This window comes from Haliaeetus albicilla, chromosome 21, assembly GCF_947461875.1.
Source record: "Haliaeetus albicilla chromosome 21, bHalAlb1.1, whole genome shotgun sequence".
Taxonomy (NCBI): Eukaryota; Metazoa; Chordata; class Aves; order Accipitriformes; family Accipitridae; genus Haliaeetus; species Haliaeetus albicilla.
Window position 1 is genome coordinate 2,314,399 of NC_091503.1, and position 27,890 is coordinate 2,342,288.

At 39.0% G+C, this 27,890-nt stretch overlaps 1 protein-coding gene across 7 annotated transcripts in view; it reads right to left on the minus strand.

Moving 5' to 3' along the window:
* CTNND2 (catenin delta 2) overlaps window positions 1-27,890 on the minus strand; it is a 658,470-nt gene that overhangs the window by 392,513 nt on the left and 238,067 nt on the right. For all 7 annotated transcript variants that reach the window (XM_069808867.1, XM_069808868.1, XM_069808866.1 and 4 more), the window contains one exon: window positions 7,720-7,832. In XM_069808867.1, the coding sequence (XP_069664968.1) occupies window positions 7,720-7,832 (113 nt within the window). The remainder of the gene's footprint in view (window positions 1-7,719; window positions 7,833-27,890) is intronic.

Sequence of the window (27,890 nt, forward strand, 5' to 3'; positions counted from 1 at the left end):
AAGTGTCTAACTGCTGTGTTTAGGCATGTAAATCAGTAGTCTGGTTTTCAGAAGTGCTGGGTTCCAGCTATGAGCTAGCGGACACGCATTAGCACAGTGACCATCACCTACCAGCTAGCAACCCAACACCTAGAAAGTCATCAACGATTTTTGTGGTAGTAAGGAGATTGTTGGAGAAGATGAATGGTATGGGAGAGAATCCCTAAATGACTTAGCTAAGCTATAGACTGAAAACTGACATGGGAGAAAAAGGTCACTGTAATAAAGTGGCCAAGCATTCAAACCACATTGTTCCTTCTTAGTTGTGGTCTGACAAAGGCTGCTTCAGTTTCTTTTCTTCTAAGAATATACAGATGAACTCCTTAAGGATTTTGAATGTAACAAAAATACCATCTCTTCAACTTCTAAGAAAAACTGTCTGTTGTTTATAACCCACTCTTCTTTAGCCCATGTGTCTTCATAGCTGGGTCCTTGCTTTGTCACTTGGTCTTAGCCAACTGAAGAATATTTTGAGTTGATGCAAGTCTAGACAGTCACACTTGGCCCTTAGAAATTTCATTCCATGACTCTGAGGTTTGGCTGGCTGCTCTTTAAAGTTCACTGCAGACTGTGTACAAACTCATGTATCTTGCTAGTCTGCATACAAACTGGAGATTTCCAATTTTTGATTGCAATTCCTTTGCCTGCTGTACCCTGAATTCTCTGACACCTTCCCTTCTTGATTAAGTGTAGCTGCTCTTCAGGAGTGGAGCAATCTGCATCTTTCTAAAGGGTTCCACCTGACCTGGTCACTTCCAGCAACATACAATTGTTGTGAGATAGTTGGGGGAGTGGGGGGAACACCAAACAACAAAACCCTCCACAAAATGCTGTCTTACCACAGCCAAATATATTCAGACTTGTAGAAGCTGTGAGGCACATTTTCATAAATTCACATTTTCAAAAACCTCCCTGCTTTTATTGCCATTTTTAACTTTATTTCAGATAAACTTTTTTATTAATTCAGTTGACAAAAGTTTGTCCAAGCATGACTTGTTAAGCTTTACACAATCCACAGTGAAGATGAGCAACAGTGTGTGACAAAACTTTAAGTTTATTCAGCTTCTGAACTACTGAGCAAACACACATTCCAGAATGAGATTAATTTTGGAGCTACAGCATTTGCTGTCAAAAGCTTAGTCAAAATCTTCTCTGTCCACTGGTGAAATGCCAATCTCCTTAAAGAACATCACTTTTAAAAATCTGACTACATTTCTTGAATGTAGTGACTATTAATATCATGCTATTGGCTTATGTTTAAAAAAGCAAGTACAAAAATTACACTTGGCATTTTTATAAGTAATGATAAATTACGGATCCCTTTTATTTCTGCTCTGAAATAACTTTTGTGGATTTTTTTCTTTTTAAAAGTTAACTTTCTAATTTACATTTAATTAAAAGGGGGGGTTAATTTTTGTTTTAAATTTAGAAGCTTCCTAGTAGCCCTTGGAGACATCACTGTAAGCAAAGCAACGTGAAAAAGTTTAATATGTTTAACTGATAACATGTTGAGTTGATGAAGAACCACAATGCAGGCAAAACAGTTTCCAAAATGATGGTGTATAAATTTTATTTGAAAGCTGCATTGATTTCTAAGTATGACTGTTGATCAAACTCTTTGCATGCAAACAACTGTTCTGCTTTCATAATATAACAGAAAAATATCTTTTTCTTTTGGCTCATATTTTGCTCTAGAGTCCACACTAACCATGTATTTTTCAGCTTTGTTTTTTTAATACTTACATTCACTCACAGGGAAAAGCAAACCATGTGTTCATTAGTTTAGATTAGAGAGAGATTTTTTTCTGAAACACTTGAAGAATTTGATGTAAAAAAAAAAAAGAGAATTCTAATACAACTATTTTGCTAGTATTTATAATAAATAATAATAAAAAGCACAGACAAACTTAGGTGGGAAGAAGTAGTCATGGTTTTAGTATCTCCAAGGATGGAAACTCTACAACCTCTCAGTGTAGCCCGTTCCAGTGTTTAACCAAACTCATGGTGAAAAATGTTCTCCTTATGTCTAGTCAGACACTTCCGTGTTCCAACTTGTGTCTGTCACCTCTCACTCTACCACAATGCATCTCTGAGAACAGTCCCACACTGTCTTCTCTATGTCCTCCCATTACCTGGTTGTAGACAGAAGAAAGACCCCTACTGACCCTTCTCTTACGGCTAAGCCCCCTTGTTCCCTCAGCCTCTTCTCACACACCATGTGGTCTCTAGCCTCCAACCTTCTTGGCAGCCCTGCACTGAACTTGCTCCAGCATGCTAATGTCTTTCTCATACTGGGGAGCCCAAAACTGGATACGGTACTCAAGACGTAGCCTCATGAGTTTCAAATAGAAGAGAGGAATCACTTGCCTTGGTTTGCTGGCTACACTTTTGCTACTGCAGCCCAGGATGCAGCTGGCCGCCTTTGCTGCAAGGACACACTGCTGACTCATGTTCCGTTTGTTGTTGAAGAGGTCCTGAAAGTTTTTTTCTATAAAGCTGTTTTCTACCTATACAGCCCCTGGCTATGTTGTGACATGGGGTTATTGCATCCTAGATGCAGGAATTTGCATTTGCTTTCATTTATACATTTTAACTTCATAAGGTTCCACTCAGCTAATTTCTCCAGCCTGTGCAGCCTCACCTCTACTGGGCTACTGGATTTGTCAATGCCTAATATTAAATATCTACAAAGACTATTATATATACTTCTACCATAAGTAGCCTAAATTAGATCCAACATCTGCAGCTGGAAAACTTTAAAGGAAAACTTTATAACTGCAATTTTATTTACTTGACCAACACAGTGGAAATTGTCTACCTATGCCACATTGCATTCCATCTATCTCTTCAATGTTCTTGAAATGAAGGGTCATACGGGTTTATCAGTTAGACTTGCTGGGCATTTTTTCAAGGAATTTGCAAAAATTGTATCCTCCTAAGTAAAACACCGGTTTCCCCAGTACTAAAGTGTGAATAATATATGCATCTCCAAGAGAGAACTACATTGAAGAAAGCATATACAAAGCAGGTAATTCAATTAAGTAAATCAGATTATATTTTTGCTACCTGTAAAATACAGAAACTTCAGCATGTTGCTTAGGACACTCATGCACAAATACCAGTCTTTTCAGGAGACTTTTAATAGCAAATGGCAAATCACTTCTACTAATTTCGGGGCGGGGGGGCAGTTGAAATTCAGTTGAGAAAAATTCCATTGCCTGACCAATTTGCAAACTATATGCTCAAAGAAAAAGAGTAGGCTATGGTTGAGCTACATTCCTGACTTCAAACAGTAAGGCTCCATCAAAAAATAAGTAAATAAATATAAAACAGTGAAAAAGAATGCGAAACAGAAACTTATTTTAAAGTTTTAAGGATTTACTAACAAGTAAGTATAGTTCTTCAATGAAGTCCAAAGAATATTTGTTTGTGTAAAGACACAGATTCCATATATGTTAAATGTATATGCGTGCAATCTATTTTCTTGCTTGTTCAGTCTTTCCATTCTGTGGCACTACTTTGTCTGAATTTTTTCAAAAGAAAACATGAAAACATGTAGCTGAGTCTTCAAAGTGCCTCAGAGATTTTGTTTTCATCTCTGGAAGGCAAAAAAACCCCACGCTGACTTTTATCAGATTCTGTTTTGAGGAACTACATGATGTGGTCATGGGAAATCCAGAAATTTGAAATATATTAATATGTGCTTAAAATTATCAGAGACTGAAGACCTCAAAGATATGCAGGCATCTAATTGCCTTCCGTAAAAAAGGGAGTGACAGACTGATGGATCTGGCCCAGAAGGAATAAGCACCTCAGCCAGAGGGATGGAGCAGTGTAGAACATGACTTGGCTCCTTACGCAATATGTGTGATGAAATTTTAATATTCAGCAGGCTGAGTAATGAACTGCTCAGAGTCTGCCAACAGGGAAACACTGTGGCATGGAAGAGTTCCCTAAGTTTTGTCCCACTTCATGGTCTAAGCATTTTATTCAGCTTTATCAGAAGCCATTAATTCTCCCTTTGATTCACAGCCAAGAACCTGTTCCTGAAGAGAAGGCACTCGAGTTCTTTTGGTACAATTCCTAGTGACTATATTCCCCTAACCCTCTAAAAATGACTACCGAGCAAGGATATGACAAATAAAATTTACTTTGGGTATTGTGATGGGGCCCAGCTGTGAGATCGGTAGGCACAGAAATTATGAACCCTATTAGAGCTGTAGTGTTTCCTTGCATGCCCAAAATCAATTCAAGGTTAGCGAATGGTCCTGTGGAAGAACTGAGCGTTTGTGTCCCTTCAGCTGAGCAAGACTTGTCGCAATCAGAGCTTTGGATAGAGCAGTCAGTTCCGGCTAATGCAATCTCTTCCGAACAAACCGGCACACCTACAGGCAAACCACAGTACAGAGAGAGCACGTTGTATCACAGAACTCCAAATGCCAGATTCCTTCCTGGCTACTTAGACCTCCCTCTCACCAGGCTTGATCTATCTGAGCTATAGGAGCTATACCAGTGTGAGATACAGTGATTCCTGTTATGGATCTAGGCTGCATAATTCTGTGCAGAGTTTCATTATGCTCTGCAAATTCACCTCACATTACTTTCTGGATCCCGATTTCTGTGACAAGACAAGGTTATATAGCAGGTCCTTAAGGACTGAAAATTGAGCCACACGGAGCTTCACGGTACAGCTGGATACACAAGTCCTTATGGGCCAAGCGTCAAATATGTGAGATGAGTACAGAAAGCAAAATTGAAGCCAGAAGTAACAGCACTTTAGCATGTTCCTAAAAAGCTGGTTTGAAGGGCACAATCCTAAGACATGCAAGAAGACTCCATGAAGCTACTATCCCAAGGAGGTAAAGCTGAGATCAGTTTTCCTGATATCTCCACAATGAAGGGCACTATACTTGTTCTGTATATCTGCAGTTGTTTTAAGAAGTTAGACCAAGATATGGCAGAAAACACCACTGTAAGCTGTTTTAGCCCAACTAAAATTGCAAATATGAATAGCTGCTCCACGTACTAGTTTTAGATACTTGGGTACTAACAGACGTATGTAACAAATATTAACAAGAAAAATTCCTTTTAGGTATTTTGAGTGAATTATTTTACAGCAGAAAAAAAAAAATCTAATTTCCCAACATTAAAATATGCTGATTACAATCAGTCCAGTTTGATTATTCCATGATAAGGAAATGCATCTGAATAATAAACCTAGGTGTCATCAGACAACAGTGACATCACTGAAGGATGTATATTCACTTCAACTGGAGACCTACAGGTAGGACTTCACTTTGAATAATGACAGTATTTAAAATAAATGCAATTGATTCAAAGATTGTTTTAAAAAGCTCTTTATCAGTAAAAGCTTAGTAATAACAGCTGTAAGTTCTGATTTTAGTTTGTGTTCCACCACAAAAGCATGCTTAAAACAGTTAATTAATTATTCGGTAGCTGAATAAAGATGGCAAAATCTTCGAATTACCCTGTAACAGTAATAAATTTATTTTTAAAGGATTTACTATTTGCCACGAAATTATTCGCCTTGTTTTAAAGCAGGTATGTCTAAAAAGCTTAGCTTCACAGGGGGTCATATCTATGAAAAAAAATATTTTTAAGCAAGCCTCTTCTGCCCCCACAGACTCCAAAACACTTTAAGAAGTTAGATGCTTTCTTCTTAACACGTTATCCCACTACATAAATCTTCCAAGTCTTTGTCTCACTATACTAGATCAAAGGAACATTCGCAAATCTGGATGAGCACTGGAAAGCCAGCACAGCAGCCAGACTGATTGATATTTGACTTCACTTAATATTTGTGTTAGTTCTACCCTCTCCCATAATCATTTAGTATTTTTAAAACTAACAGAAAATTAAAGCTCATTTAATATGTATGGGAGAAACAAAGACCCAACACAAACAATATTGGATTATTACTGATTTCCTTTTTAAATTACTTGTGAAGTCTAAGAACAGCTACCTAATTGTAAGCTTCCGATGTTATCTTCTGGACAACAGCATTTCAAGTATTAAAATGTTTTTAGTTGAAACGCTACAAATTTTAAACTCTCATATGTAAAACATTTCAGAGGTGAATTACAGGCATCGAAAATTTGCATGAGATCTCCTCAGTTATTCCAGGTACTAGTTTATCCCACAGTAAAATTAGCAGTCAAAATACTAAACTCCTCAAATGACTGGAGTCTCTTAAGAAACAGCTGAATGACCTTGGTATGACTGATGACTCAAAAATATAACTTTACCAATAGGAAAGAAGTTCCCCAAGAGAACATTTCCTTCCAAACAAGAAATTTCCCAACCTCCATATCACTGGCTGGAAGAATCCTAAGATAATAGTATTATTCAAACATAGTTCAGATAGCTTTTTTGAAATGCAGAAATCAAAAGTGCTGGGGGAGTCCACTTAAGGTGCAAATACAGTACTGTGATGCATTGCCAAATATTACTTACCCTGTCCTTAAATAATTCTAAGTAATATACTTTCTCTAATGTTAATATAAGTCTAGTTGGTGGGGAAGATTACGTAGAATAAAGTAAAATTTTTATCTTAGGGAGTTAATTATCACTTGATTTATTAAGAATGTTTATATTTAAGTCAACTTCATGTACAGCTTCTGCTGAATTAGTGAAAGATTCTTCTGACTTCTGCCATTTTAATTGAACTGTGATATTCAGTACTTTTGTTGCATATTTCGCATTCTACTGAACAATTATTTCCTACTTATCATGGAAAATAATCATTTATTTGATTGAAGTGTAGTCTGAATTGCTTAAACTGAGGAGGAGTTTCTTCCAGTAGTGATAGATACTTACTGTAGTTTTTCTACTAGTATCACACAGAACTTGGCACTAAGCTTGGCATATCATACTTAATCTTATGTATTCAAACAATATCACACTTAATGTTTCCACTGATAAAACCAGAAGATGTGTCTATACAACATATTTTTTTCTTGATCCTTGAAACTCAAGTATTATCATCTTTCATTTATTAGGTTTACCTGAGAAAACAAAGAAACCAGTATTGAGAAGCTCAAAACAACAAACTCTTTACTCGCACCAAACTGACCAAGAGATCAGCTTCCTTTTGTTACAATTTCTTAAATAATCTCGCCATCATCTGAACAATGCACCAGGACAATTTCTTAAACTGAAGAAAGCCAATGTTTAAAAAAAGAGAGTGACTCATATCTTATCATTATGTTTTTATGTCAGGTCAGCAGCTTTAAGTAATTATCTCTAAAGCATTTAATACCTTGAATGACAAAATTATGATAAAACAGGTTCACAAAACTTATCAATACATCTCTGCAAATATGAAGTTAAAAAGCTCTGGGCAAAAATGACAGCTGTATTGGTAGTGGAAACTGGAGTTTTGCTGTCAACCCATTCAGACTACAGCAAATCAGTGAATTCCAAATGTGACTACTATTTTGTTACTGGACAAACCAGACACCAAATTGCGTGAAATTAAGCCTCTTGAAATTTTCTCTTTAAAAAGCAGATAAAAATGCAAATTTTCAAACTCTACTAAAATCTCATGCTCCCTGGTGTACAATTTTTTTACAATAAGATGATCAATCTTGTTCTCAGTGATAATTTCTAACAGCAACAAAATTCATTACATTACAAAGAAATTAACAATTTGTACATTACCTAATGCTGCTCATGCTTCCAGTTTCTGATCCAAGCTTACATCTCTCCAGCTGGCTAGCTACAATCTGACGTTCAGCCTCAAGTTCCCGAGTCAGTCTCTCGAACTGCAGTTCCTGAAAAAATAAATGAAACCATTTGTTTTGACTTCTCTTGAGATTAAGAAGGAATTTCAGTACATAAAATTATAAGTTGTGCAAGAACTCTTAGTATAATATCTTATAGGAAAGCTTTTTTTTTTCTTTTTAAACACATTCACAGTTCAAATTTTTGTGGTAACACCTACTCATTCCTTCATTCACTGTAATGATATATGTCTTAGAATGAGGCAGTTTATCAGGAGTGGAATTTCCAAATACATTAAACAATTCAGGCCTACATCAAAATCATTCGTAGTTCATATAGACCTCTTAGTAGCATACAAATGTGTTCTTAACAAGCTGATCTAAGTAGGATCACAATGAGAACAATTTGTGTTACTGAAAAAAAGATGAGAAGTTCTGCAGATGATCATGTGGTGACAAAAGCTTTTGTGCTCAAAAAGACACCATCACAGTACACACTAGTGAAATAAACTAAATTGAAGGTGTGTTGTTACGGACTGAACACAGTTTAATTTCTGCATTTAATGATGCGCAGAAGGGAAACTCAAGTAGTTTTTCACAAAAGCTGTGTTATAAAGCCTACCACTAATTGAATGTATTTCCTTTTATTCTGTCAAGGAAGCCAAACTGGTCCCACCAGATAAGATTTATCCACAGAGCTTATAAATGTACTTCTAAAGAGTTTTTGTTTTTATACACGAGAGAATATTTTTTTAATTAAAAGAAAAAAAAAAAAAGAAGCAAACCCAATGGAAGTATAATCTCCACTATTCCTTAAAGAACTACGTTTCCCACGTATGGTAGCAGTAGTTTTATCAAATCCAAAATTGAAGCACTTTTAGGGCATTATGTTTGTGGTAAATTTGCCGAAAGTTGCTGCCCTTTCATTAAGTCATTTTCACAGGTAAACAGAAACAGCTTTTGCTGAGAAGAGAAGGGAAGAACTATCTGCTACCTAAAACCTCTGATCAACAAGCCAAGGGTAAATGGAGGCACTAAACTTTTCAAATCTCTGAAATGAGGCAAACCATAACTGAAACGGAAGAAGGAAATGGCTGGTGGTTGTTCTACCTAATTCAGCCGGATCAGCCCTCTTTGTTTCTCTTGTTACTGGCATGGAATAACTTCTGTCCTGCACTATGAGTAAGGCGGGAAGTCCACACAGTTTATTATGTACAGCACAAAATAGCCAGCGTATACTTAAATGGCCACTGACTATTTGACAAAGCCTACTTAATTCTGTATTCATTATTCCAAGCAAGACTATCCAGAGTACAAGAATACCATCAAGAGTCAAATTGATGTAAAGAGCAAAACATCACTGCTCACTGAATGTTAACAGTACATTAGTAATCATAGTTAATAATATTCTCTGCACGTTCTAGTACTCAGAAACGTCTTTTTCATTGTTGTTTGTAGATAGGACTATTAAAAATCACCTAATAATAAGCACCTACTTCAGAGAGAGCATTTGTCTCTCACCTAGTAGAATCAATTGTCTGAAAAGCTGAAGAGACCGTTGATCAACTTTCCAAGAGTTATTATTCAAATCCTGGCCTTGTTTGCATAAAATCCCTTACTGCAGAAGGGATTATAACAGAAATATTACTAAAGTTTTGAAGAACATAAAATCAGAGTGGTATAGTATTTGCTATGCTAGCATGCTTATATCAAAGCATGTAAGCACTGAGAAATTTTGATAGTATAAAACACTGAACAAAACCAAACAAAGCATAAGTTAACTTTCAAAATAAAAGCAAAAGCTTTAACAGCTATTCTGTTCCACTGCATTTTTTAAGGTACTTGATTCTATCATGACAATGACATTAGTGCATATTTTGACACTTAGCATACGTTTTCATCCAGCCAGCTTCACCTCCTGCCATCCCCAGTGAGGCAGGTCAGACATGTTCTTCGCCATGGCCTAGCAGAGGGCACTTTTTTTACCTGCCTAGTGAGAAGTTGCAGCTGTCCTCATAACGTTACTAAGGGAACGTAAGAATCAAGGACTCGGGAACTAATGCTCCTGACTGTCCACACTGTCATTTGCCTTTTCCCAAACAGACAAGTGTAGCTCATTGTGCCCATTTACTCTAGCAGGTGTGCAAACAACCTCTCTCCAGCTCCCTCTTGTCCATGCTAACACAAGTCAACTAAATATAGACATGCCCACAAACCTATTCTATTGAAATACTTTAAAAGTAAATATTATTTTGCCTTTTTCCTTTCTTCTGCTATCTGGATTGTATATCTTCTCACGTATTTTCTACGCTTTGTATTCCTTCAGTTAATCACTCTGGTTGACTACTTTCCAGACACTTCTGCATTTTCCAAACTAACACCCTTATGTCATGATTACTTTGTCTACAGAACATTTTCCGCACATGATTCTAGTCTCCAAAAAACACTTTTCTACTCTTGACTGTGTCATTTCTCTTTCTTTCGAACTTACACCTTTCTCTTCTCTTTTGTATTTCATCTTTCTTTCATTTCCCAGCATACTTCATGACTCATCCTCCACTAATCTCTTTCAGTCCTACTATACAAATTGCCACTGTAGCGAATGCCCTAAAATGATCAGTTTAAGCAGCCTCTCTCTCTCAATAATTGGTTCCTTATTGAGGGAACTCTGCTCTTCTATAAGATGTAGAAATTAATGTTTCTGGTTTCACTGCACACATTATTTAAGTCCAGCACTGCAGAGATGACTGGAAAAGGACAGTTCTGTGTATGTTCCTCCTCAAGCAGGAAGCAGAGATGTGGCATATCACTTCAGAAAAAAAATAATCTTGGGTTTCTAATGCATGAAAATGGCTAGAATAAGTTAAAAGTAACTTCATTACTAGCTTGATTTAATTGCTGCTATTTCTCACCTAATTGTCTTCTGTCAGGTGCCATCAGAAGTTAGGGATGGAAGGAAGGAGATGAAAGGGGGTGGTGAGGATATGTGAAGGGGCAGAGCCAAACAATTATTACCTCAGAATTATCCTCTACATTAAATTTAACAAACTGTGTTAGGTATTTCCTCACATGATGACAAGGGTGCAGGTCCACAAGGTTGCCTTTGGAATGAAAGAAAAGAAGAATTCAAGTACGAGTCGGGAGAGTCTGCTATCCCTCCATATTAAGAATCCCCGGCAGAAAACAAATAAGCTTCCTTCCCTTTCTTTGGGAAGCAGTGAGAGTAACTAATATTTGAATAAAGCCATATGTTTAGATTTCAAGCAGCTGTCACAGTGCAAGAAGACAGAAACTAGAAATAGTATTTGCTTACATTTTATAAAAATAACTACTGAACCTGACTCCATCATTTGTCTTATTCATTCTGTTTACAATCATTTTCACCAGTTCATGCCATGTTGTGTTATCTTCACCACCTTCTATTATTTATTTGAATCAAGCTAATCGGCACATCAAAATTAAAAACAAATTCCTACCCACTGATTATGCAAATCTGTTGTCAAGACAATTGCAGAATGAAGAACTGCAGAAACTACACTGCAACATCAAAATTAATTTAAGTAATGCCACATCAAGGGCAGCTTCATGGACTGTGCTACAAAGGGCAATGATGCCAAAGCAAGCACGCATGCAAAGGCACTGCAAAGTGAAATGACCGGTCTGGCAGTCTTTAGCCCTTCGCACCATAAAGGGTGTGGGACTGGGAAGCCAGCAAAAAGATTAGAGATAATGATGAGAGTAATCGAGAGAAATCACTCAAGAGAGCAGCTTGGAAAGGGAGGAACTTCATGATAACTTTATCAAATTGTTTTGAAGTGATAAAAAGAGTAGGTATCTGCTAGGGCCTGAAGCAATTTATGTTGAAAAGTGGTATTTGTCCACTACCATGAGTATTTTTTGTTAAAAATATTCATTATTCCATAGACAGCAATTGGATGTATTTGCCTTTTCAGTATGAGATTCGTGTTTTATCTACCCTCTGCAGCCACCAAAACTTCAACCGTTAAGATTTGAGTCAGGTCATACATTTCACAGTGGTCCCAAAACTGAATAAGCCTGATGCAAATCTTCACAGCCTTCGGACAGACTATGAACTCCTGAGCTCAGGGCACATCAAGTAAGAGGGTATTTGGTTATTTTTATGCTTTGTATCTGCTGAGTGGTCTGTATTGACACATTTGAACGTTGGGAGGGGTAAAACAGGTCAAAAGAAATTTGGCTGATATTCAGAGCTGATCTCACTTTACTCTGTCCTTTACAATCTTAAAGTTATCCTTCAACCCTTTCACAGAGAGATGTGTATTGCTGCTGAGCAAAGACACAGCAAAATCAGTAGAGACAGTAAAAAGCGGCTGATACAAAAAAGAAGAATATATCTAAATTCAGGCTGAAGAGCCTTGCGGATTTATTGAATTCCCAAGAATCTTAAGGTCGTAACATTAAAAGAGGAAAAGCATTTAGCTTTTGACTGTAAATATGCTATAGAAAGCCAAATTGGTGCACTGATGATCATTTGAATCTTCAAATACAGACAAATAACAGCACTGAGGTAAGGCTGGGAATCCCTGGTGAGATGAATAGAGAAAGCCTGATTACAGCTACACAAACAAATAAATCGTCTCCTGGATTGAAGTCTTTCACAGGTGTATCTTAGAAACCACAGAACTTCCTAAAGTACATAGGCTGTAGAAATGTACAACATTGGCTCTATCTTGTTGTAACCTATTAAACAAGAAAAGCCGTACCTCAGTTAACATCACAAGTAGTATGTGCATATCGCCATGCACATCCTATGGCATCATGCATAACTCCATATACCGCACATCTACAAACTCCAAGTAAATGCCATTACTTAGAGTGGTGCTGGCAACAACTTTTCTTAACCTATTGTACCAGACACACATGACCAGCTAAAATTGGGGCACGTACTTCCTGAGGAAAACAGCAAAAGCTAGGGAAGTTTAACTTGGTAGAAATCTAGGGACAGCATCAGACACAAACCAGACTTGACAGTCCATCCTGCAACTAGAAGGAAAACAGAATGTCTCGATGCTTTCAAACAGGACAAAAGCATCGCTAGCAATGCCCCTATCCATCTGACACTGAATGTTGTTGAGAAGCTTCAAAACTTGGCTTTAGAATGTACCATTCGACTCCTCCAGCTTCTCTGCTTTCTCCATTGTTGGACTTTGTTTTCACTTGTACTGTTCTTATCCTTTTTCACTGGATTGTTTCATTCTTCCCTTTCACTGAATAACATGGGGGCAAGGGAAAAAGCTCATAACAACGTAATAATCAGACGAGCATAGGTGTGCCAAATTCAGAAACTCCGTGGTTGATATGTTGTTACAGGATCTTAATGGAGGCCAAACAAATTTAAGATTAAAAAAAAAAAAAAAAAAAAAGAAAAAAGACTAGTTAATAGCTATGACTGCACCTATAGGCAACTGCAAGTTTGCAGGTAACATCAACCTGAAGGAAGCAATTCATACATTGGAGGGCAGGCCTACCATTCAGAGGAACCTTAACAAGTTGGAGGAACAGCCCAACGATAGTATCATAAAGTTCAAGAAAAAAAAAATGAAAAGTCCTGCACAGAGGATGGAATCCCATGTAACAGTACAGCATCTCCAAAGAAAGGACCTTGGGGCCTGGTGGACAACAAGTTGCGACGCAGCAGTGCATTCCTGTGGTGATGGTGGCCAACCACTTATTTCACTGCACTAGCAAGAGAGCCACTATTATTTTGAAGCAAGACCACCAGAGGACCACAAAGATGGCTAGAAGATTGAAACACACATTGTACAAGAAGCAGCTGAAGGAATTCGGTCTGTTTAGCATGGAGAAGAGAAGGTCTAGGGAAGATGTAATTGCAAACTTTTACTTCTTAATGGGGGATTATAGTGAAGACATCAGCAGGTTCTTGTCAGAGGTATACAGCAAATAGACAAAAGCAACAGTCACAAGCTGCAATGAGGTAAATTCTGACTGGATACAAGGAAAAAAAACACAAACATAAAAAACCCCAAACCTCAAAACCAAACAACACAGCAAGGGTGGTTAAACACTGGAACAGGTTGCTTGGTAGGTTGTAGAATCTCCATTCTTGGAGATTTTGAAAGTCAGCTGCTAATATTTTATCAGCCTGAACCTGTTATTTCTCTAGCTTATTCCCTCACCTGATTTGAGGGTTTTAGCAATCCCATGCTTCTTTACAAGAGATTAGCATGGCATCTAGGCTGTTATGCATATGGATTATTTATGGGGTAAAGAACTAGTTTGGTTGATTATGGTGTTTAAAAATAAACTATTCCTTCTTTTTCATGTAAGATTACTTCAAAGAAGTCCCTTTCAAGCCTTTAACAATTTTTATAGAGAAATCAGACCCTATTTTATTTTCTATTTTTAGGACCCCCAATACAAATGAAGTCACAATTGCTTTCAGTTGCATGTTTCAGCTCTCCAGGCACACTGCCCTGTTCCTCTGTGAGTTACAGGCAAGCCTTGCTCTCTGAAGGCACACTGCCCAATTGCCTGGTCTTCTGTTCCTACGGAAATTGTATTATTTCTTCTCCAGCACAATCACCAAAGTTATTCAAATTATCTCCATTTTTCTGTTACAAATTGCCTGGGCCTTTTTTATCCCATTTTTTCTTCTCTCTGTTTTGTATTCAGCTTTAGTCTTTTAGCTTACTCCTTTCTTCTCCTTCTCACTAGTTTTTGCATCCCTTGCCAACACTCCCAATGGTTTATCACCCAACACGATTGCTGTGCTATTCCACTTCCTGCCACGCAAACTACTTCAGTCTTCAAAGTAATAAAGTGTAAGTAAAACCCTTGGACTGTTCGGACAGGATTAGAACTACTAAGAGCTTTATAATCTCCTACTTTTTCTTCTCCACCCTCTGCAGCAGCAACTTAAGGAGGATGTAAGATAAACTGACTTTCTACCTCACTAGCTTTGACTTGCTTTAGGGCTTATTGTTATTAATTGCAAAGTTCAATGTGGGAGCAAAACAAAACCTCTGAGATGGTGGATCTTCTCCAAGGAGAGTGAGGGAAACAGAGCTGGAGTTTAGTAACAGACCCTGACTCTTCAGTGTTACACTGGCCCAAGCTTGTAATTCTCGTTTACTTCTCAGTTGTCCAGGCACAAAGACTTACTTCATCTAAGTGAAAAAGAAAAGGGTAATTCCATTTACAGTAGCAGTTTTCGGAGCCTGACTTTGCATGTTCAGCAAATCTAATATATAAGACAGAACTGTGGACTGATGCCATTTACCTTCATTTTCCAATACATCTCTGTAGGGTAATTTTGTTCTGAAAAGAGCAACACAGTCCTGTTGCAGCTGCAAGATGCTTTATTATGATGTAAAAAATGTTTGTATGGTTTAAAGACATGTGAAAAGCTAAGAAAGTGAAACAACGTGGTTTCAAAAAGTGAAACTTCTGAAAATGTTCTAGACATTGAAGCACTTAAAAACCTTTTCTGATTGTGGCAACATACTCAGCTTCTAGTCTCCCTTTCTTCTCTGATCTGTGGTCTGATGGGCACTATGCCAAGATGCTAGCAATCGCTACAGAGGTGTCAGTATAAACACCAACATATGTGAATACCAGTAACACGCAACACTATTTGTGCACTCTATCTACATGTTTAGAGATCAAAAGTTTTCTCCATCATTTTATTCATGGGATTCTCCAGTTCCCTATTTATACATCTCTAAACTAGTTCTTCCTTCCCGAGTTTTGAAGATACATGTCATCCTAGGCATTGCGTACAGATGGAGAGCCAGTGTTATAAATCATTAGCTTTACACTTGTTCAGAATGGTATAAGAGAGCAGAGACATCACCTAGTCCCTTCCTCTTCTCCTGTTTCCTTTGGAGAAATTAGTCTGGTGAACAATTTTCTCCTTTGATTTTCCTTGCCTTGTAAGAGAGACTGATTTCTCAATCCATACATAGACTGTCAGTGCAGCATATCCAAGAACAGACTCGATAATTTGCAATTATCCTTTAATCTCTGAGTTAATTAGGATACTATATCTGAATATTGCCATGAGTAGCTATTAAAGAGCTAGTCATTAGCATGTCAGTAAGGGATTCAAAAGTTATCTGACGAAGCAATATGGACTTATTTTTTTAGAACAGCATACTGCAGGCAAATTAATACCTATAGGATTTTGTTTTTTCTTGTCTTACAGCTAACACCATAGAAGCTTGATTTTCTGCATACTTGCAAGACTTAGTTTGCTACACTAACTGAATGTGGATGGACTTTCAAGTAAATAGATTACAACAAAACTGTAAGGAAATTCAGCACAAATACAGCAATGTTCGTAAACAAAAAATTCTGGTATTCTAGCAGACAGCACATTGATTAGTCAAATAATTCACTTATTTCTACTACTATTAAGTATTAAGAAAAAAACCAGGCTTTCAAACAGCATGGGCTAAAAAATATGAACTGAAGGACTGCAGACCCTCAAGATTTGCACATTTTCTCTCACAGATGATTCTGTGCCAGTAGCACTTAACTTTAATAGCCCAAACTATGCTTTTGAATCTTTCCTCTTTTATTACATCTTTTATTACAAAGAAGAGAACTAGTAAAATAATTAGGCAATTCATTCCTTTTCTGGCTACCCTGCAGAAATACCACAGATTCAGGAAATTCCCAACAGATTCATATTGTTCCTTATGAAAGAGAAAAGCAATTAGTAATGAAAATGTTAGTTTTAAGAAGTATCATTATGATCTTATTCTCCTAATTTCTGGTATGAATAGCTTATCTTTTGAACAAAGTAAAAAGGTTTTCATAATGAAATTACAGTCTAAAAATTACCTGTTTGAAAACAGATAGATAAGGAACATGCAGTTCAGGAACATTTGTAGTATGGGCAAAGATAGGGAAAGAGCTTAGAATCAAATTAAATAAACAATCTCATTGAATAAAAAGAACTTGTATAACTTGACATATGGGTTGACACAGTATGGAGTTGGCAGCACTGGCTGTCCTCGAGACAGAGACATATTTGAAAGAAGGGTGCAAAACGAGATACTTCTGGGTGTCTTCAATTACCCCTGTAGTTTGTACAGTCAAATAAAAAAGGTGACAGAAAGACATGGCATACAGACTGAATTTTGGATACTATCATAGACAGCTGCTTAGGGTGCCCACAAGAAAAGATGCAATTCTTGAATTGGTCTCGGGTAATGCACAAAAGATGGTTTGACATCTTGCAGCTGAGAAGCCACTCTTTAAGTGATCATTCTGTGCTCAGATCCAACATCCCTACAGAAGGCAGAAAATCCGCCAGTTATGAGCCACATAAAAAGAGAAAATATGGAACAAAAAATCAAGTTTGTTTAAAGCTAAGAGTTAAGTCCTCATAGGCAGCGTAGAGACTACTTGATGCCGCCATATTGGAAGCACAGAGTCAATGCAGCGTGTCAAGAAAAGCTTAAGACGTAACAAAAAAAAGTTAGCACAGTTAAACAGGAGGGCAAAGGAAGCCACTAGAAACAAAAATGCTTTTTTTTGAAAGCTGAAATCATCTTCAAATTAAGAAAATAAAGGACCATAAATGCTGACAGATTAAATATGAAAACATAAGACAGCACAATGTGGTTCTAAGGGACAAATAGCCAAAGGTATCAAAGCAAACAACAAATCTTTCTTCAAATGCATCAGGAGCAAGAAGTTGCCTGGAGAGTCTGTAGAGCCACTGAGCGATTAAGATATAAAAAGGTTCATTGAAGAGAAACTAAATTAATCCTTCAGAAAGGTTTCTACTACTTCATGGGAAATTCCCATACTAAGACCTCACTGAGGGAGTCTTATCAGAAGATCTGCCTGAAATTGAAGTGACTGTAGAATAGGTCATGAAACAAACTGGCAAAACAAACAGTAACAAATTGGAAGATCAGATTGTATTCTGAAGGAACTAAAAAATACATAGCTTAAAACAGATGTAGTACCTGAGAACTGAAAGACATCGAATCCAATGCCATTTTCCAGGGAGATCTATAAGACCACAGAGCAACAAGCCAGTCATATCAGGCAAATTAGTGGAGTCTATAACATGGAACAGAATTAGTGGACACTGACATAAGCATGAACTACTTATCCAAAAGGTTTCTGTATGGATAAGTACTTTCTTCAATATGAGGTCAAGATTAGAGATAAGTGGTAAATTCTCACAGCTGGAGGTGTCTACCAGTGAAGTTCCAGTTCCGTGTTCCACACTGTTCAATACATATATAAATCACTTGAAAGAAACAGTGAATAACAGGGTAACCAAGTTTGGCAACAATATAAAATTATGCAGGGCAGTAAGGCTGGAAGGTGACAATAGAGAATTTTAGAAGGATGTTTTCAGAGCCTGAAAAAGCAGAACACAAAGTGGGAGATGAAATTCCGTGTGGATAAGCAGAAGGTGATCCTCGTGGAGCAAAACTGATCCTAACTTCACATGCCCTTCAGCTGCCTGGAAATGCTTCCATGAGTTGTATACTTTCTCCCAGAAACACAAGGCTGACTGGTCTGTAGTTTCCTGGATCTACCTTTCTGCCTTTTTTGTAGATGGCTGTAATACTTGTTCTTTTCCAGATATATGGGATTTCCCCTTATTTCCATGACCATTCAAAGGTGCTAAGGAGTAGTTTTGTGATGGTATCAGCCCACTCTCTCAGCACCCTCGGTTGCGTCCCATCAGGTAACACAGGAGTTGCACCTGTCCAATTTTTGAAAAGTGGATCTCTTCACTTGGTAGATCATAGTCCCTTGATTATGGAAGGGGAAAGGCTGTCAGTGACACCAGCTACACAGTTAGCTGTTCACCTAAATGATATGCCTGCTTCTGCCTGCACCCTTCCCTGGCAAGACTGAGGAGAAAACAAACCTGAGCACCTGTCTGCTTCACTTTAACCCCAGTGACTCTGCAGTCCTGGTTAATTTTTTCCAGATCACACTTTGCAGTATCATTGGGGCCCACACAGGAGAGTGGCAAGTCCTTGGACTTGATGAGTCTTGGCTGTTTCTCTGTGCAGGATTTCAGCTATATTTTGACTCCAGGCAAGGAGCAAACTTCTGCACATGACTTTGCCTCATGTCAGCTGATGAGTACCCTCAGTTTACTACAACAGGGAGTCTCCTGCTGTTAATACTCAGTGCTTCTTTTCCCTGACAAGTCAGACCTGTTGAGCTGTTGGCCTGGTCTCTTCCCGGGTAATGGGTTCATCCTTCCAGTCTATTCCCAGGACTCCATATCTGTTCTTCAGCTGATTTTTTCCAGATGAGGGGAGAGCTGCTGCCTTGCTGCTGCAGGTCACAAGCTTCCAGGGTGCCTTGTTCTGTGCATTGCTATTCCTTCCCCGCTGAAGCTTGCTTCTGGTCTTCTCTTGTCTGAACACCGAGGCCTTGGCCCTCGCCCCTGCAGCACCGCTGCCTGGCATCCTGTTAGTTTCCTGCTCGCTCCCCCTGCTGCAGCACAGCCTGCTGAGTTCTGCCTGCAGGTCCTATGCCTGCCAGCTTCGTGGTCCATCAGGCAACAAGTCCCATAAGGTGAGGTCCCCACCTTGCTCAGCCCAGCGAGGAGTACCAGGTCCTCCCCACTGTCCCTCACCAAATGGCCACATTCCCACTGCCCAGGAGTTCTGGCTGGTCAATGCCTCTGTCATCCTAGGAACATTCCCATGGGCCACCACAGGAGTGTCACGTCACTACCACTCCATCATCAGCTTTCCTACCAAGACACAAGCACCAACAGTCGTATGCTACTGAATAACTTCACGGTGTGCTAGCATCTTGAAAATTGTGTGAAGTTCTGCTCTTCCCATGTCTGAAAGGATGTGGCAGAAATGAAAAGATAGAAGAAAGGGCTACAAGGATAATTAAAGGTATGAAATGGATTCTGTACAAAGAACAACAAAGTTAGGAACCTTCAGTCTGGGAAACAGCTTAGGGATAACATGGCAGAGGTCTACAAAATCCCACGCAGCATATTCACTAGCTCTTCCAAAACAAGAAGTAGGACATACCAAATGAAGCAACTAAGAGCCAGACTTGAAAATGGATGAAAGGAGATGGTTCTTTATGTAACAGGTATGTTTCCGAAGGTTACTAAGCACATCATAACTTCACTGGGTTGTGAAAATCTGAAAACAGGTGGCTTTTGAGTATTAGGAGATGGTATCATATATTCTTGCCCTGTTCTTACTCTTCCTTCAGCATATAGTTATGGTTATAAGTGGAGACAAGTTGTCCAACCAACAACAGCCGTTCTCATTAGTGAAACATACATTTATTGCCACAAAACAGAAACCAGAAAACATAATGAATCTCACATATATATATATATATAAAAAACAGATTTTCATCTATAAAACATCCAGATTTGGAATCTGGTCCATTCTTCCAATAAAACACAAAATAGTTTTGCTACTGAGTCCTCAAATAAACAAAAAAAAAAGACTCCCAGATTTGGACTACTCCTTCTCAGTAAAACAGTGAATGGAACAAAAGAATTAAATATACTGGACTGGATTTGTGGTTATTGCTCTGGGAGATCAAACACACAATCAACACTTGCTGCACTCCAGAATTACCAAGTCTCACTAAAATAATGGTGCTGCTTCCACAATTACAGGACAGATTTCAGTTCAGAGACGGAAACCAAAATGCTGCTCAGGAAACTGTCAGTAGATTAAGATGGACAGAAGCATCTCTACAGGGATGTTCCTTACAGGAAGGATATCAGAGTTACTGCTGTGATAAAATAAGAGAGCCATAGGAAACATTGTTACTTTAATTGAATCAGGGGAAAGCAAAAAGAGGCGGGGGAAAGAAAATGAGCAAAAATAATGAATGAATTAGCTTGTTCCATAACTGCAATCAGGATATTTCATTGACATTACTGTGGAAGTCACCTAAAATTCAAGTCTTCATTACAGCAAAACACAGCGATCAAAACCATATCTATTCCCGTGTGATGAACACAGGAATCTTCTAGCGGTGTTGATAACCCCAACGATTTTGTCCAAGACCTGGCCCATACAATGCACATCACTAAAGCCCCCCACCCTGCGTGCAGAACGAGCAGGTAGGAGTTCCAACTCCCTTTTCAGAACATACCAGTTCATGACATCACAGTATTGAAAAGAAAAGGCAAAGTCAATAAAAACAAGCCAGCACATACTGAATTTTAAATCTAGTGCTTTAAGCGAATCTAATGGCAGAAAGGGGGTTCAAATTGATTTCCAGCCATGGTTTCTGAGCTGCTGTTTAGAGTCGTATCTGTCCTCTCCCCTGCCCCCCATTTAAATCCGACATCTCTCCCCTCAGTGGGAACTTGGACTGGGTAAAATGCAGGCTCTCTCCTCCCCACACCTGGCAGCGGCTGAATGCCACACACATTCCCTCTTCTGCAGACTGCAGGCACCGTTTCCATGGCAGCACCAGGAAAACCACTCCAAACTGGTCAGGGAGGGGGGCAAGGAGAACCGCCGGCCCCAGTAAAGCTCCCTTTCACCTCCCTGGACAAGGCACTCTGAGAAATCAGGGGCAGGAGCGATGATGACAGTGCAGACTGGGAGGCCTGGGAGGGATGGAAGGCAAAGGCAGCACAACACAGCGTGGAAACCTCCCTTCGTGTCTGATGAGAGCTGCTTCAAACTTGCATCATACGACAGTTTGAGCGCCCAGTTGTGCAGGTAAGTGGAAGGAGATCTGTGACAGCCAGAAAGCGTTCGGCTCTCCTCCCCTCCCAGGTCCTCCGAGAGTATGTTGCCTGCAAATCTGTAGCAGATGTATTTATTTCTAGCTGCTCCCTGTTTAAGGGGAAGTAGAGATGTGCACCTCCCATGAATTGAAACAGCACGAGGGGACCTCATTTTCACTTCACAGATCACCAACACCAGACCCGTGGCACCAAAGTCTTCACTGGATTTTTCAGCATCTCAGGACCGTTTATGTGTTGGGACTATTTTGTCAAAGCCATATGATTTGCACAGCCCAATGTCTCAGAGATAGAAATGAGATGAAATGTGACACTTCGGAATGATCTTGGCTAGCTTGAAATAATGAGAATACAGAATTGCAATCTATGCTTGCACAACATATCAAAGATGCAAGATTACTGTGGCCACTTCCAAACCCCAGCCTGCTCACAAACCACGATGCAATGTATCAGCACCAGACATAGGCCCTAACCATGCATAGCAGGCATCTTCACAGGATCACAGAAGAGCTGACATTGGCAAGGACCTCTGGAGGTCATCTGGTCCAACCTCCTGCTCAAGCAGGCCCACCTGGAACCAGTTGCCCAGAACCATGTCCGGGCAGCTTTTGAATATCTCCAAGGATGGAGACCGCACAACCTCTCTGGGCAACCTGTGCCAGTCCTCGATCACCCTCACAGTGAAAAGGGGTTTCATGATGTTCAGATGGAGCCTCCTGTGTTTCAATTTGTGCCCGTTGCCTCTGGGCCTCTCACTGGGCACCACTGAAAAGAGCCTGGCTCCATCTTCTCTGTACCCTCCCTTCAGGTATTTATCTACATTGATGAGATCTCCCCTCAGCCTTCTCTTTTCCAGGCTGAACAGCCCCAGCTCTCTCGGCCCTTCCTCCTAGGAAAGATGCTCCAGTCCCTTCATCATCTTAGTGGCCCTTCGCTGGACAGCCTCCAGTACGTCCACATCTGTCTCGAACTGAGAAATGGGAAGCCCAGAACTGGACCCAGTGCTGCTCCAGGTGCAGCCTCAGCAGAAGGGAAGCATCACTTCCCTTGACCTGCTGGTAACACTCCCCCTAAGGCAGCCCCTGATAATGGTGGCCGCCTTTGCCGCAAGGGCATGTTGCTGGCTCACGTTCAACTTGGTGTCCACCAGGACCCCCAGGTCCTTTTCTGCAAAGCTGCTTTCCAGCTGGGTGGCCCCCATCATGTGCTGGTGCCTGGGGTTAAGGGGCATACCCCTGTCTGCAACTAGCATTACCAAGGTTATCGAGGCAAACACATCACTCCAGAAGCAGAAAAATTTGACTAGACAGCTGCCATGCACAGTAGTAGGTAACTTTCTGTGCCATTAAAATTAGTCTCCCTCCCAGAACACTTCTGCAGTACAAGAGAATTTCTGTGACTTTTCCCATTCTGACCAGTGTGAGATGTATAATTTCTTCCTTTTGTGCCTGAGGGCTAGGAATGGATAGGATGTCTAATTATATGAAAAGTGATATGGGAGAGTATTATTTTATTTTCTGAATTGATCATGGATGGTCCATCTCGTCTTATCTTGCAAGGTTCATTCCTCTCTGTTCACAGACACACTCCAATTTCAATAATAGTCTGTCCCATGCAAAACACTGACTTCTCCTACTCTACCTGAGAACTACACTGGATATAGTCCCGAGAAGCCTCTCTGCTGAATATGTCTGGCTCCTTTGATTCAGACCCTTTCAAGGGGAGTCTCAGCAGTCTGGAATACACAAGTACCAGCAACATTTGCAACGCTAAACTGTAAGAACAGAAGAAAGACTACTTTATTTTCTGGGCCTGATCTGTTAACTATTCCTTGCATATTTTAGATTATCCAACCTCCTGACAAGCAAAATGTGACATCAAACTGATTATTTAGCAAGTGATGGAAATCTATAAAGTAATTTCCTCTTTGGCTTAAAAACGAAGAGTACATATTTAGTGTACCAAAGTCAGGATTTTAAGACAAATTTCACCTCTACTGAAGCTTTCTTATTATTGTGTTACTTTCCCATTTCTAAAGCTTGATTTCTATTTGGCAAAGACTGATTTTTCGTATTACATGGCTGGCAAAGTGTATATAATTTCCAAAAGCAAAGTCACTGGAATTAGAATGAAAGAAATAATTTAATGGGATGCACTGACTGTAGTCACTCTACCCTACTTCATTTCCTCAAACAAGAGACTGCATTGACCAAGAGAGACATGTCTCTGGCTCATGTCCACTGCAGCGCAAAGTCAGAAAGAGAAGGGCAGAAAGAAAGAAATACAGCATGCCCTCCCTTGCATACATTCATGAAAAGCGGGCAGAGACCTTGTGACAATGTTTGGGATGTCTTTGACAGCATCATTGGAATATAAAGTGTCTCTAACCACTTTCCACATCTTTTTTAGGAAGAGCAAACCCCTCCACAACAGTGTAATACCACTTAGAGAGAAGGATTCTGAAAATTTAACCCTTACAAATCAGCTCCCTTCCCTTTAAGCAGCTTCGTGTCTCCACACTGCAAACAGTTTCTACCTTTTGTTCTTCCAGTTTGTGTTCAACACAGAAGAGTAGGAGGGAGCCCTTTCAGATTCAATACTACCATAAGCATAAGGTACAGTCTCTACAGCAAGAGGCAGCCTGGAAAACCAACCCTAATTCTGCTATGAAATTTGGCACCTTGATTTTTGTCAGGACTGGACAGAGGGGAGCATAACCTCCTGGAGGTGTGCTGAAGTGGATACTGATTTTTTTTTTTTTTAGGATTTTAGTTTCCTTTCCTGAATTCACAGTGCATATCTCTCAATCCAGTGAAACAGGCTTTGTGCCTGCTAGGGAGTTTAGAGACAGTTTTATGCGCACCACTAATTTGAGCGTGTTTGGTACCATGCTCATCTGTCTATTTCTTGGGAAAAGAGGATGACAGGTATCTCCGTAGCAACTGAGTACACATGGCTATCGATACAGGACTTCAGGCAAATAGCTAACAACTATGTTTTACCTAAAAAAATACCATACAGTTAAAATCCCACTAAAATGGAGACTACAAAATTATTTACAGGGAAAGAAACTTGAGCCTGAGAAGCAGTCGTGTGAGAAATAACACTGAAAACAATGGTTAGCATGACGAGAATTATGTGACCTAATTTATAACTTTAAATATTTAGAAATGGGAAAGCTTTGGATAACTCAGATACCATGACTTTGTAAATATTGAAAATGCTAACTCTTTAACGACAGCCGCTGTATGCAAGTGATCTAATTACAAACATCAACACACAATGCCTTGTTGAAAAACAGGGGGAAACGTTTCGAGCAGCTGAGGAAGAAGAAAAAATTACACTTCCAAAATATTACTATGTATATGGAATAATGAGGCCTCATAATAGATGCTGGATCTTATTTACTAAAATTTTGCTGTTTGATTCAGGTGTTAATTTCATGCTGCATTAAATGAATAACAGATAAACCCCTTTTTCTTTAAATGCTCACATCAGCTTCAGAATTACATTTTGGTATATTTTTTAATTAATCTTACAAAGCACTGAATCTAAATTTGCAAGCAGTGATTATTTAGAATTTGAAAGAGTTCTGGTAGTGGGAATGAAGAGACTGGAGCAGATAACAGACATGGGATGCTCTATCCATATCTGCATACTGACAACAGGACCTTCTGATTACAGGTTAGCTGGATTCACCACCACTTTCATTTATACATAAATGGACCCGAAGAACAATGACTCATAATTTAACAATCTGACTAAACATTTTTTGAATAATTATTGATGTGTTTTAATATTCTATTGATCAAGTTTAGTCAACGTTCTATTTCAGTAATTTCAGAATTGACTATACTCCTAGCACACACAGTAGAAAACCAAAACTAAAAGTAAAAATCATTCCGTTAGATAAACCTAGAGGCATTTTATTATTTTTTTTTTAAGGGTGAAGTTCTAAAAGTGTGTAATTTATCTTCTTTCTGTCTGTGAAGGTCTGAAGGTATCCAATCTCACTGCAAGAACAACCTGCTATATGTCAAAACCACAAAGCAATTCATCCCACTGTAGACAAACCTAACACTCAAATATGTTTGGAAAGAAAGATTGAAGGAAAAAACAAAAAAAAGGTCAAAAAAATCTACAGCTAAGACACTGCAAAATATGGCTGCTGCAACAGGTGAACTGTTTTGTAAGATTAGCAGCCTACCATAAAATCCTTCTCTGTGACAGAGCAAACCACAATGTGACAGTAGATAAACTCCATTAGAGTGAATTTAAGTACATGTAACCATGTAGACAGAATAAGCCAAACATCTGCCCATGTTTTTTTCTATACTTTGTTGATGTTGCTATCATCTGGACACATTATCCACATGTCCCCTGAAACCATGTATTGCAATTTCCATCAACTGGTATTACACCTGCTGAAGAGGGCAGAACTGATCGACTATAGCTTCTCCTGCTGTTGAGCTCAGCCAACAAGCTGTTCATGAATCCTGCAGATGTTTTGGTAAACTGGGCCAAACCGATTTTTTTAAAATCAGTTTTCAACCTAATAAAAAAAAAAAAAAAAAAAAAAAGAAAAATCCTGTTTTTCACAGTTATACTGCTCCTTACTTGTATGTGTTTCAAAACTTCAACAGAGATCAGCATGAGGGGAATGACAAAAATTGTAATGAACATTAATTCCATAATATATAAAAAATATTATGTCATGACAGAGAAATGTTCTGAAGCAATAAGGACAGTGCTGGCAAACAATAACGACTGGGCTCCCATCCCCAGAAACACTTTAAATCCCTTCACAACATACAGATTTCATTTTTCCAATTTTCCTTCCAAGATATATTGATTTTTAGATGGAATAGCATGTTTGTTTGTTTTTTAAATAAACCTACTCTGTCATTCAGAAAATTCAATCACAAAATGCAAAGTCTCTATGCTGACTGTCTCAAATCTGCATCTGATTTCTCCCCCCAGATAACCAAATGGCTAATTATTCTTTTAAAGCATTCCATGAACATTAAAAATTACAAACTCGCACAAGTAGGTTGTGTGAGAGGTTGGAGAACGTGCCTATGTCCAAATAGGAATTCCACTGATTTTACGAACAGCATTTCTGTTTTTCCAAGAGCCAGTATTAATTAAAACTTAGGTTCAGTCTGTTTCCCATCATAGACATGTAAAGATAGGGCCAGGAGGCCCAGGCAGGACAAAATGTTTAACCATGAAGCCTTTTAGAGGTTGTCCAAACAGATAACCAGCATCTATCTGGAGGTCACAGCCAACCAGGCACTTTATTTGTCTGCTCTATCTTGCAGCCATGCCACAGCTATTCCTATTGTATGACTTACTAACAGAAGGAAGTTATTTCCAGAAACAAGTGTCTGGACACCTTGCCTTTACATTTGTCCAAGCTCACTTCCATTTTGAGGCAGTATAACACTGATGCCAAAGAACTGAAAGTAAGAATAGGAAACAAAATTATTGCTGCCAGACTTTCCAAGTTGAAGCCGTGCAGTACCCCCATGATTTCTGAACACACTACAGAAAGAAATAGGCTAAAGGCATACTGACAGTCAAATAATGTCATAGATTTTAAGCATTCAAAACACTGATTGGTAGCAGCCCCCTAACTAATAATGCGATTCAATAGTATCTGAAATAGTAAATAAACAACATTTGTTTGAAAAGAGTTAGCAAATCAGGAATATACAAAAACTACTTTAATCTGCATGCATATACAGATAAAACAAAGCCTCATTCACTTAGGTGAGCACAGGTACTACTTGTCTGTGCGTTTCTGTTTAGGAGCAAATGAGTCCTCTCACGCATTTACCACAGCCACGTGTGCAATTTCTAAGCACTTCAATAACTAAAAAAGAACTTGGAATTTAGTTAGAAAATAACTTCTGCTTTTAGATGGGCTCATGCAATTCCTAATGAAAAACATACCGTACGGTTTAATACATAATATCAGATAAGAGAATGACACCCCTGAGTCAGAGTAGCCTTTGAGAACTCAGCAAGTCTTGTCCACAACAGGACAGGATGGCAGGAGTGAACACAGAGCAAAGGTTTAAGAGAAGGAGGAAAGCAGTGCAGCACCACCTGAATCATTGCCACACTTGGTTACTCCCAATGCAACAAGCTTTATTCCTGGTAAAAAGCCAAAGCGACAGTAATGTCAAAGAAAATGTTATGTTTCTGAAAGTTGTGTAAGCCACAGAAGACAGCTCTTAGAGTTAGAAGACCCAATGGAAGTAAGGCCACCCTGCAGCCTGCCAGAACAAACACTCTCCCAACTGCTTGAGACTTCCTCAATGGTCTGATCAACCATGGAAACACTTTAAATTCGAGAACACTTA